This window comes from Tiliqua scincoides, chromosome 2 (assembly GCF_035046505.1).
Source record: "Tiliqua scincoides isolate rTilSci1 chromosome 2, rTilSci1.hap2, whole genome shotgun sequence".
NCBI classification, from domain to species: domain Eukaryota; kingdom Metazoa; phylum Chordata; class Lepidosauria; order Squamata; family Scincidae; genus Tiliqua; species Tiliqua scincoides.
Genome location: NC_089822.1, coordinates 151301056 through 151313082, shown reverse-complemented (window position 1 = coordinate 151313082; position 12027 = coordinate 151301056). Strand labels below are relative to the sequence as shown.

The window sequence follows — 12027 nt, the reverse complement described above, 5'->3', positions numbered from 1 at the left end:
GCACTTTGTTTTCATCATCCAGTATCTTCAGTCACTTTTGATTTCAGAGGCTCATACATGAGAAGGGGAGGGGACAGGTGAACTAGAGTTAACATGCCCACAGAAACATAGTCCAAGAGGAGGAGAAAGTGCAAAGCAATCACTACCTTATGCTACAGTTGAGTGGCTGGGCTACTAAAGAGATGATCAAAGGTTACTGGTTTGCACTTAAATCTACCCAGATTCAGGTTCCTGCCACTTCGGTGAGAACTAAAGCTTAGTATTTGAACTTGAATCACCAAATCGGTGTCAACAAGATAAGTCACAGCAGCATCCTTTTCCTTGACTGGACCGTATCACTGAGAAAACAGTACCCAAAGCACTCCCGTCCGCCTGGCTACATTTGAGCTTGTAACCATAGAGTTTTCCCTTGCTCCCAAGTCTCTTCAGAAAGGAAATACCTGGTTACCTCCCTGATTGCAACTAAGGAAGAGCCTTTCTTTGCACATCACAGAACAACAAACACAAAACAAAGCCAAATCTCTATTTACAAAGTATATATATATTTCAATTCACATAAAAAGCAGGTATTGTATTAGACATTCAACATTGGCAGAAGACACCTACTTAAGCTTCACTTCTGAGACTGTTAAGTCAGATCAATGGCAATCAAATCAAATTTCCTTTTTACAAATCTTGAAGAGAATTAAATAACTCACACACACATACATACATACATTCAATATATGTAACTATGTACATACACATATACACCCACATGTATGTCTAGCTTTATATACCCATGTGTATGTGTCTAGAAACACACATCACCCATGACACCCGAGGAGGTAGGGGCAGCACTTATGATCTCTTTCAACTGAAGAGGTGTTCCTCCTGGTCACTATCCTTTCCCCCACCCTATTCTCAGTAAAAGACTATGGAATCTCAGTAAAAGACTATGGAGTCAACATAACATATGCTGATACACGTGCCCACCCATCCCCACCCCTGTAGGTCTGATTCAAAAGAAACTGAATGCACCTGCATTGAAGTGACTGAAGGTTTTAAAACTTGGCTTTATTTTAAAAGGGTGAACAGAAAACAAGAACCTAACTTAAGTTCTCAGTACAGTCTAAAGGTGAAGAGAAAATCCCCAAAAGAATAAATAAGAGGAGGAAGATGGGTTAAGAAACAAAAACAGGTCTAGTTGATTCCAGGAAGTGTAAAAGCCTCCTTGCTTCTTCTCCCCCCACCTGCTTCTCTTCCCCCCCTTCTCATTATACCACATGTGCTTTCATCCCCGGTGCAGTTCCCAAATTAGAAAATGTTTTAAAAGGCTCCATTGAGTGGGCCATTCAGAGAAAGATGGAGAAGCCTACCCAACCCCCTGCCAGGCCCTTAGGGGCTACTAGGCAGATTTGTGCTTTTTGAACCAACACTGCAATGCTTAAATCAATATCTATTGGGACACCACAACACCTGCTATACATAAATGAAAACAACCCTGACCCCTGTTCTGCACATCCCCTCCTAATGCAGGAGGTTAATACAGGCTGAGGAAACAAATCTATTCCTATGAAGAGGAACAGAGATGAGCAAGATACTCTAAAAATCTTCAAATATCAAGGGGGGGTAAGAAAAGGGGTCTATATTTTATGTGACCTTGGTGGGCAAGAGCTGTCTTTAACCACAGGCAAAAAAGGAGAGCTGGGAATGCTTCTTCCCTGAAAATGCAAGAGAAAGAGAGCCACACAAAGCAGCAGCCCCTTCTAATAATGATATTGCCCCACTGATTAACTGGTATTAAGAAGGGAGACATTTGTTTCCTCTGCATCTTTGATTGGAGACTTTATGGGGGAGATAAAGATTTTATACAACACTTTTAAAAGATTTGTCCAATGATCCGGAAAGGAACTGTGGGGGGGGGGGGAGGATCCACTTTCAGTGTAATAGCAGGAACACCTAAAATATGAGCAGCATGATACTCTCCTCCCCAATTTTTCCTGGCATGTAAGGAATGTAAACAGATTTTCTTTTGGAGTGAGGAGGATAGGGCTACCAGGGGGGGAAGAAAAAAGTGGGCACAGTTAAACTAAAGTATCAGCTCAGATCCCGCTCCTTCTCACCCCTTCTCCTCATGACAACAGTATTAAAGTGCATGACAGCAGGCTACACCTTTTCTGAATCTTAAAATACACAAATCCCCTTTTCACTTGCAAGAAAAGGTCATTCAAGTTAATACTTCTTTGCTAAAACATCTTTCAACTGTTTTTAATGGACACTTTTTAAGCCAACAACTTTAAAAAAAAAACTGGAGCAAAACAAAGAAAGACAATACTGTAGTCAAGTGCTTACTTCAGCTGTCCAGCTAGAACAGTTGTGTATATAGCACACTTGATTGTACAAAGCAACACCATCTAATATAACTAATCAAGAAACTGGAGCCTTCTTTGTCCCCAGATGAATACATTATCCTTACTTGCCATCAACATCATCTTTGGGGGAAAGAAAGGGAAACAATTGGGGAAGAAAAAAAAACCCTAAATCAAGATGTTATAATCAGCTAATAAGGTCATTCACTATCTACACCTGCTCTTGCAACTGAGGCAAGAGATACATCAGTTCTCTGTTGGACTGTCCTTTTCCAAGAGCCTTAAATTAAGAAACACAACTTAGAGTTGAAATATATATATATATATGCATATAGATATATATATGTATTTTTCTTTAAATAACATATTTACATCTAATATAAAATATAACTCTAGATATCATTTTTCCAACCAAAACTGAAATTGAAATTGGTGATGGCGGGGGATAAAAGAATTAAGGACAGATTATTTTTTTATTTCTGTCCAAGGGTGAAAAACAATCCAGAACCAGCCAGCCTCTACCCAAACTCTTTAAATGCTTCTTCTTTTTCTTCATGGGAATTCATCGCTTTTCCTTAAAGAATCCTTGGTCTGTGCTGCTTTCCTTAATGGTAACTGTTAAGAAATTTGATGTCACATCAGTCACTACCACTTTCTCCAAGTTGTTGAGAGATGGGCTCCAAGCTTCTTCTTCTGGGTCTCCAAGAATCCTGGAGACAGGGATGCGGGCAATGAGGGAGGGCCTGCCAGCCTGGGTCCCTATACCATCTCGGTATAAGCTGCCTTGATTTGCAGAGCTGTGCAAGATCTTAGGGGCACCCAAGTCCAAACCACTTTGCCCTTTTGGATCCAGGAAATCTGCCCTATGCTTGGTTAGCCTGGGTGGGTAAGTCTCAGGTGCACCCAGTTTCATGCCAGCTTCTGCTCTGGGGCTGGAAACAGCACTGGGTAACTCAGGTTCTCTTCTCCGGGCTAACTGGATCACACTGTGACCCGGACTGAACTTGGCTGTACCAGGATTAGCTGCCTCTTCCAACTTTCTGACTTTTAGGTAGTCAGCCATCACTCTGTCCCCTTGCTCCACTGATTTCCGCTTGCAGGCAACATCAGCAGTCTCAGGCAGGTCTTTGTAAAGCTCTTTCCTGGGCTTTGGGCCTCGCTTTTTTAAGGCTGCTTCAGATTGATCTTCCTCTGCCCCAACCCTGTTTTCCTGGATTGTCTCCACCCTGGAGGTGTTGGTGGTGGCCATAGTGGAGCTGCTTTGAGGGGGCAGGGGAATTTGTCTCAGTCCTTCTCTTGCCCGGGAAGTAGACCCCAACTCTTGGGGGGACCTTCCTGGATAAGGCACCCGAATTCCCCTAGCAGAGTCACTACGGAATTCATAGGTTTTGGCTTTGGCTTTGGCCTGGGCCTGCAAAACAGATAAAGGAGCTGGATTGATTGGATATCTTGCCACACCAGTTTCACAAATGCAACTCTGTTTCTTACATAAACATAGAAACAAAACACAATTAAGAAGAAATTCATCCTTAGCAATGCTGCCTTTTAAGAGTCCCTTTTGTTGCATGTGGCAATAAATCAGCAACACAGCAGACATGGATTTTTTCTTCTTCTTCCCTTACCTTTAACAAGAAGGTTTTGGGTTTGGGACCTCGTTTCTTGGGACCATAAAGTTCCATTTCCCTTTCCCTATATGGTGATGGTGTTATTTTGTTTTTAAAGTAACAAATAGAAAAAAAAGAGAGCAGAATCAGTTTAGCACTACTTCAAAACACAGTGGAATGTCTGTAATAAGTAGGATGGAGATGTTTCCAGATAGCAGTAGCATACCTTTCCTCAAAAGCTGCAAGCAGGCGAGCATCTAGAATGTTTTCCTCAGGTTCCCACGTGCTGTATCTAGCAAAAGGAGAAGAAAAAAGAAAATTAGAAGCTACATGAGGCTTGTTTACACAAGCAAAACAGATTTTTTCATTTTGCAGAATGAGGAGTGTGAGGCAACTTAAGAGATCTTCTAGACCAGGGGTCTCCAAACCCGGCTAAGAGGCCAGATGCAGCCTGCAGGAAGCCTCTATCCGCAGCCAGCCTCTAATCTCCTGAGAGTCTCTGGCCCAGCTGACCAAACACAACCAGAGTTGTGCTTGTGGGGTGGGGGAATGGGAGTCCATTTAAGTGTATGCTTTATTTCTTGGGCTGTGTTGATGCTTGGAGAAATTCCTGACATTTGAGCCCATTCATTTATTCATTCATCTAAGTTCCATCTCTAATATATTTATTTAAATTTTGTATTTAATTTTTTTCCGGCCCTTGACACTCTGCCAGATTTTGATGCAGGCCGAAAAGTTTAGAGAACCCTGATGGAGACCATCCCTCCTCCCAGGAAAGCTCTTGATCTAATTTAGTTGCCAAGCGAAACAAGATCACCATTAGCTAAACGCTGCACTAGGGTGCACTGACAGTTACTTACTTCTGAGACCAGCCCTTCCATTTCACAAGATATTCCATACGGCCCTGCAGATGCCAAGGAGAAAAGATAAATCAGCATGCATTTCCCAAGGCAGAGCGTGTGTGGCAAAAAATACACAGAATAAAGCCCTGGCACCATTATTTGCCTGCGACCAGAAGAATGCCATGGAAATCAAAGGTGCCCTCCAAAGCATGTGTCAAACACACTCCGGGCGCGACCACAAAAATGCATATGCAAGCTGCAAGGGCAGGGGGAAAAGGGGGCGTGCTGCACGGCGTGCTAAAATATGCATGGAAACTGCGTGCAGCTCCAGCGTGCAGAATGAATACACGGGCAGGCTTGGAGGGGGCGATCTGCAGCCCGGGCAGCGAGCAGGAGCGGCTGCGGGCTCCCCGGCGCTGCTGCTGCAGCAGAGAGGGGGGAGCCGGGCGAGGCGAGGCGGACCTGGACAGTCTGCGGCCTCGCGCGGGCCTGGGAGCCGCGCGCGCACAAAGCCGGGGCTGCGCTGCTCTGCCAGGCGAGGCCGGGGGCACCTACTTTGCGGATGCGCCTCTTGAGCAAGGCCTCGGCCGCGAACACCCTCTCCCCCACGGCGGAGAGCTCCATGTTGGCTCGGCCGCTGGCAGCAGAAAGGCGGCGGCGGCAGAAGCAGCGACTGTGGTGGCGGCGGCAGAGGCGGCGGCGGCGGAGGCAGGAGCCAGCGCAGCCCAGACCATAATACTCCGCTCGCTGACGTCACCGTCGCCCTCCCTCTCCTCGCCTGCCCCCGCACTTGTTGCTGGCCGAGCCTGCCTGGAGGAGCGGGGAGGGAGGGAGGCAGGCAGGCCGCTGCTGCTGCCTCCGCTGCACGGGCTCTGCTGCCTGCGCCTGGCTCTTCCCCTCCAGCTGCACCCGCCTCCCTGCGACGTGCTCCGCGTTTCAATCACAAAGGGGAGGAGCCCCAGGAGCAGGGAGACAGGCGGGGAGGCTGCATCCCAAGGAGCAGGGGAGCTGGGCTGGGGGGAGACCTCCTGAGCGAGGGAGTCAGGCCGTGTGTGTGCGCGCATGCAAGGGGGGGAGTCCTCAGCTGTCTGACGGTGGAGAGGGGGAAGGGTGCAAATCTATGCAGCCTCCCCAGCCAGCCAGCCAGCCTGCCGCCCTCCCCCTCTCCTCCTCCATGGCCAGCCTTGCTCATTGCAGCTCTCCAATCCACTCTCTCCCCGTCCAATCTCCACCTCGGGGGAAGAAAAACACAAACGCATCAAGGGCATTTGCAGAAGCCGCAGATAGGAGAAGGCTCGCTGCTCTTAAGACCCCCTTCCTCGCTCCAGAAATGCCCTTCTCCCTCCTCCGGTGACTGGGGTGGGGGGGAGGAATGAGAGGCGGTGGGACAGGGGAGGTGCCCACCCTCAGCAAATGCAAGCTTTTTTCTCGGGGCCGTCATTGCAGGATTGGACGCATCGACCGTGGTGGTGGTTCTGGAGCTGGAGGCCCCCACCCGTCGGCGCACCTTCCCCGCCTGCTGCATAAAGTGTATTGGAATAGCAGTCGGAGGAGGCGGGACCAGAGTGGGTTGTACACCCCCCCCCACGCTAGCACGCGGACTCCATGCACCCAGCTCTGCTCGCTGCATTTCCTGAAAAGCTGCAGCCAAGACGCTTGTGCAGGAAAGCACACGCAGGCACGCGCAAGGGGCTGAAAAAGGCGAGCCGGCAATGGAGAACCCTCTCCCTCGGTGGCGCTGGGAAAGGGGGCGTCCACCTCGAAGCGGGCCGCCGCGGTCCAGATAGCCCCCTTCCCGGACCTTCTCAAGCAACTCTCGGGTTGCTCAGCTCTCTGGGTTCCCACCGGAGCAGGGAGCTCCTGTGCTCTTCAGCTCGCAGGCAGCAAGTCACCTCCTCCTAGACTAACGTACAGGAAAGTCAAAACGCAGCAGCCTCTTTTATTACAAGAGATTGAGCAAAAGTCAGCCAACTGACAGCCCAATCCTATTCACACTTTCCTGGGAGTAAGCCCCATTGACTCTAAAAGGACTTACTTCTGAGTAGGCATGCATAGGATTGGGCTATTACCTGGGCATACTTTCTACAACACACACACACACATATGAATGAAAGGTAATAGAAGGACATCATATGAAAAAGAAATTTTTCCTGTTATTTATTGCTGACCACCCTGTCCTATACGTGATGAATGGTAATAACTCTAGGTGAGATCCTAACTTTGAGATCTGTCTGACAGCAACTTTCCTGATCACCAGTGATTTTCACTAATGTTTGGGAAGGCGTATAAAACTTCGATCCTAAATCCACTTGCCAGGAAGGAAGATCCTTTGCGAGGAATGGGACGTTAAAAAAAAAAAAAAAAAACTTCCAGGACTGGGCTATGAGGCATCGAAATGATGAAAAAGTGTGTAAAAAAGATACTTGAGCGATCCACAACTCAACTAAGCCGGAGTACTTTGATTTGGTCCCTGAAGTTGGCTTGAACAAAAATATTTCTAGTTTACCTAGTTCGGGTGGGGGGGGGGGTGCCAACAATCTCTTTTCAGAAACAGACAGTGAAGGTTACAATTTTGTGTGGACCAAGTGCTCTGTATAAATGTGTCAATTTAGAGATCAATAGACTAGCCAGGCAGAGTTTTGGGAAGACATACTGATGTTCCTCAGGAATCCTACCTCTCCGAGGGAGGAGGGGTGAGACAAATAGGTTTGACTGACAGATTTATGGACCGAGGAGAGATTCATATGATGGGCTAATGAAGCATATGAGCTTATAAAACTCGGAGGGGAGGCGAAGAGGGCGAGAGGAGACTTGCAGATGAAGGTAGAAAGCACCTCATCGGGCCACAGCAGCCCAAACTTCCCTTCCTTTTGGAAGCCAGGGCTGGACGGCGCAGCCTGCCTTCGCAGCAACAAAGAGCCAGCGCCAGCAATACAGCTGTTTCTGCTTAAGTTTAAATACTTTCCAACAGTTTGGGTAGTGAAAATAAAGTCGACCTCAAGAGCCTATAATACGAGGCTCTGGTTTCCCAGCTCCAAGTACCTCTGGGCTTCGCTCTTCGCAAGTTTGCTCAAGCGGGGGAGCAACAACGGGGGTGGGAAAGGGGAGGCGGGGGGCACGGCACATTCCACCAGTGGCGCCGTCAAGTGACTTGGGGGGGGGCGGTCTGCGGGAAAGACGATCTGTCCACGATCGTATGTGTGTGCGTTTGCGTGAAACTATCGGGGCTTTTTCACGGGGTGATGGTGAATCCCTTCCTGCGAATCTCGCACCCTTGTTACAGAATCATCCTGGAAACCCTCTCTTCACCCCCCCTCCCCCGCCGACCCCTTTAAATAACTAATGGCTCTTTAAGGACTCAATTAGTTGCTCTGAGATAGGATTTCTCTGTATTTCATCCCTCAGTGACTTTACTGCCTCTTTACTCCAGTTAACTATGTTGACTTTTGAGACACTTTGAAACGACTCAGAGGTTCACGCGCGGTGGGGAGAGGGGCTGGAGGCAGAAAGAAACCCCTCTCCTCTCCCCCTTTCAGGAAGAAGGGAAGAAACCCAAACTTCTTCCAGCGAAATATGAGCAACAAAAGGGGGGCTGGAAGCAAAACGTGGACATTGGTGTAAACAAGGGAGAAGAACAAAGTGTCCGTCCTCCCGTCGCCTCGTTCAGGAGCTGACGAAAAGCTGAGTAAGGAGCTCAGAGCAAAGTGCTGGAGTTAAGTTCCATGAAGACAGGCGTAAAGGGGGTCGCCGGAGTTGGTTAGGTGTGCCATCGGGGGGAGGGGATTTGATGCCAGAGGAAACTTAGATGCGGGTTTGGGGGGAAGTGCCTTTCACCATTCATCTCCAGGATCCCAATGGAGAGCCTCACAGCCCAATCCTAAGCATGTCCACTCAGAAGCAAGTTCCATGCAGAATGGAGCTCACTCTCAGGAAAGCGTGGATAGGATTGCAGCCTCAGCAAAGAACTCCGTCTTGCGCTAGAGCAGTTTCAACCTGATGGAAAGACGGTGTATCAACTGCATTCACCATACAAACCATCAATTAAAAGTGCCTGCCCAAACCACGGGGCAGCAGGTACTTCGTCTATATTCTGTCTGCAACAGAAAAGATGAGTGTTAAGCTCAGGATCAGATGTATAGGTCAGGCTCAAACTTGATCCTCTAGTCTCTGCGTTTGCTTTGCAAGAACCTACCTGCTCTCTACTCCCCTGCCAGCCGGACAGGTAGTGGAGGGCCTCTTGAAGACCCCCAAGTCAATGCCTCGTGGTCCCCTCTCTACGCGCTAGGACAGATTGCAGCCTTAGAAACCTAATGCCTGCTCAGTTTCTGCTAGGTGGAAGCGTTGCAGGGACGGCGGAGAGAGCCCAAGTCGGTGCGCCTGCGCTCGGCGGAATAAGGTAAAGACTTCCTCTTCCACCTCGGCTGCCTCCATCTGGCTGCAATTTCGCCTGTCTCGGCGCGAGTGCTCGAGTGGGGCGGTGTGAAAGTGGGAATCAAACGGGGCAGCAGCACTGCGATTTTATGAAGAAGAAATGCCAGCAGTTCCATTTAGCATCGTTAGCAGGGTGATGAATGGTCCAGCGTTCTTCCTCGCCGGCCCTCCCTCGCTCGCTCCCTCCCCTCCTCGCTCGCCTCCTTTCTTTGTGTGCCTGCGGGCTGCTGCCAGACACCTGTTTCCCTGCCGCTGCCGGGCTCCTGGGCTGGTCTCTCCAGGCTGGGAGACGAAATCCAGGGGTGGCAGTGGGAGAACTATCGCTCCAGCGCTGGCATGGGGTGGGGGAGATGCAGCAGCAGCCCTGGGCGATGTTTTCCCCATTCGGGTTACAATCCTATCCATACTTTCCTGGGAGTAAGCCTCACTGACTATAATGCAGGGGTGTCCAAAGTTTTTGGCAGGAGGGCCACATCATCTCTCTGACACTGTGTCCCGACGGGAAAAAAAGAATTAATTTACATTTAAAATTTGAATAAGTTTACATAAATAAATATATTAAAGATGAACTTATCTGAATGAATAATAGTCTTGCAATTGTTGTTGGCAACCTTCAGTCTCGAGAGACTATGGTATCGCGCTCTGAAAGGTGGTTTTGGAACATCGTAGTCTTGCAATAGCTCAAGGCCTATAAAAGGCCTTGCACAAAGCGAGGCTGGCCTTTCCTTTGCTGCCGCTACTGCATCACAGATGTGAAACAGCAAGCAGTGGAGGAATCCCACAGCTCACGAAAGAGATCAAACAGTCGCCCTCAAGCTGAGAGCAGTTGCATCCGGCCAGTGCAGGCTCCAACAAACCTCCGGAGGGCCAGAGGCTCATTGGAGACAAGGGCTCCCTGAGGCCTAGAGGGCTGGGGTTTGGGCACCCCTGCTATAATGGGACTGACTTCTGAGTAGACAAGCATAGAACTGGGCTCTGGGGATGCAATCCTGGTCACACTTTCCTGGGAGTAACCCCATAGACTATAATGGAACCAACTTCTGGGTAGGACTGGGCTCTGGGGCTGCAATCCTATCCACACTTTCCAAGGAGTAAGCCCCATTGACTATAATGGGATTGACTTCTGAGTAGACATGCATAGGATTGGTTTGCCTTGGTCTGCGGGGGAGGGAGCAGAAAGGCTGAGGCTACAATCCTATACATATTTTCTTGGGAGTAAGCCCCACTGAACACAATGGAACTTACTTCTGAGTAGACATGCATAGACATGCTATGAGCCTCCAGTCCAAAAGGCGGAGGACCTGCCGGATCCCCTGCCCTCCCCCGTCTCATCCCTCGCCTGGGGGCAGCGCATGGCTGCAATCCTGGGCACAGCCCCGCGGGGGGAGGGGCGCGCTAAGCATCCTCCAACGCAGCGCGTGGACCAGGGAGGGCGGAGTGTGGAGCCTCTGATGCTGGGTGGTGCTTCTTCATTTCGCGAGCGACGCTCCCCAGGGCTGGGGGCTCTCCGCCTCGCGCGCCTGCGCCTGCCTACGTCCTCTGGGTGGAGGGAACGCGCTGCCGCCCGCTGCCTTGTGCCTGGGCGGGGAGAGTCGCGGTGGCTGAACCGGAGGCGTGAAGCGGGCTTAGGTTGCAATTCTATCCCCACCTTCCTGGGAGTAAGCCCCATTGACTATAATGGGACTTACTTCTGAGTAGACATGCATAGGATTGGACTCACAGCTGCCCGATCTCGGGCTGGACGTCCCCCCCGCCCTGCTGCCAGCTGGCCACCCAATAGGCTTCCCAGTGGACTCCCTCCCGCTGCAAAGAGGCAGGGTTTTTCAGCCGGGTGCCAGCGAGGGGTCTGTACAATTCGAACATTTGCCTACAATCGGACCTCCTTGTCTGCACATCAGCAGAGATTGGTCTCTAAGAGCGCAATCCTATGCATGTCTACTCAGAAGTAAGTCCCATTGTATTCAGTGGGGCTTACTTCCAAGTAGTGTGGATAGGATTGCAACCGAAGGCATAAACAGAAGTGATTTGGAACTTTTGATCTTGTGGGGCGAGGAGGACCTCGAAATCTGGCTCCGCGCTGGTCGGAACCTGATCGCAGGGGGAGGGTGTGTGCCAAATTGGGCATGCGATCCGGGCACTTCCTCTGACTCTTTTCCAGAGGCCCTGGCAGACCCTCTTGTGGGTCGTCTTTCCATGCATTGAACCCCTTCCCCTTGGCACGCCAGTAAAACCAAGAAACCCTGAAACAGCGCGTTGCCAAACGAGCTCCGTGTGGATATCTCCCTCTGGGTCTCTTTGGGTGACCAGGAGTGCCTGGGAGTGGATATCCAAGAAGTCCGTGAGAGGGGCTTGCCCATAGCTGTGCTTTACAGCTAGACAAAGTGTGTTGGGAAGACTGTGTACAGTGTGGGAGTTTTGCGTTAATTAGGGAGATCCTGATTAATCAACGAGACCGAAACCGACTTCCAAGTCAGTGTGCTGAAGTCCGATCCTAAGCATGTTTATTCGGAAGTAAGCCTGAGGTCACTGGGAAGTAGCTTTATGTTTTGTTATTGTACGGCATCCTCTATACGCATTGCGAGAATGAGAGGACGGGTTCTCGCCTCCAGGGGCTTACAACACAGAAATGAACGCAAGGGAGACCACAAATGGAGGAGAACCGAAGAGGGGTGAACAGTGGGAGCACCATGTGCCATTGTGTCAGTGATGCCCACCTGCGCTTAGCTACAGTAAGGTGACGGAGTTAGGAAGGTGTGTGCCAAAGACTTCAGGGAAAGCCCTTCTAAGTAGGGCTACCGG

At 49.9% G+C, this 12027-nt stretch overlaps 1 protein-coding gene across 1 annotated transcript; it reads right to left on the bottom strand.

Moving 5' to 3' along the window:
• Positions 1-519: 519 nt before the first annotated feature.
• On the bottom strand, positions 520-5631 carry CBX8 (chromobox 8). The gene is made up of 5 exons (XM_066616254.1): positions 5353-5631; positions 4816-4859; positions 4182-4247; positions 3974-4040; positions 520-3762 (listed from the first exon to the last, which is right to left on the bottom strand). The coding sequence occupies exons 1-5, from the start codon at positions 5419-5421 to the stop codon at positions 2914-2916; spliced, it is 1095 nt and encodes a 364-aa protein (XP_066472351.1). The 5' UTR covers positions 5422-5631; the 3' UTR covers positions 520-2913.
• Positions 5632-12027: the final 6396 nt, after the last annotated feature.

What these genes read in the sequence shown, in the direction of transcription:
- CBX8 (XM_066616254.1), bottom strand. Translation starts at nt 5,421, where the DNA reads ATGGAGCTCTCCGCCGTGGGGGAGAGGGTGTTCGCGGCCGAGGCCTTG. An exon ending in TGGAAGGGCTGGTCTCAGAA is followed by an intron (nt 4,248 to 4,815) that starts GTAAGTAACTGT and finishes TCCTTTTGCTAG; the next exon opens with ATACAGCACGTGGGAACCTG. An exon ending in CTTGCAGCTTTTGAGGAAAG is followed by an intron (nt 4,041 to 4,181) that starts GTATGCTACTGC and finishes ATCACCATATAG; the next exon opens with GGAAAGGGAAATGGAACTTT.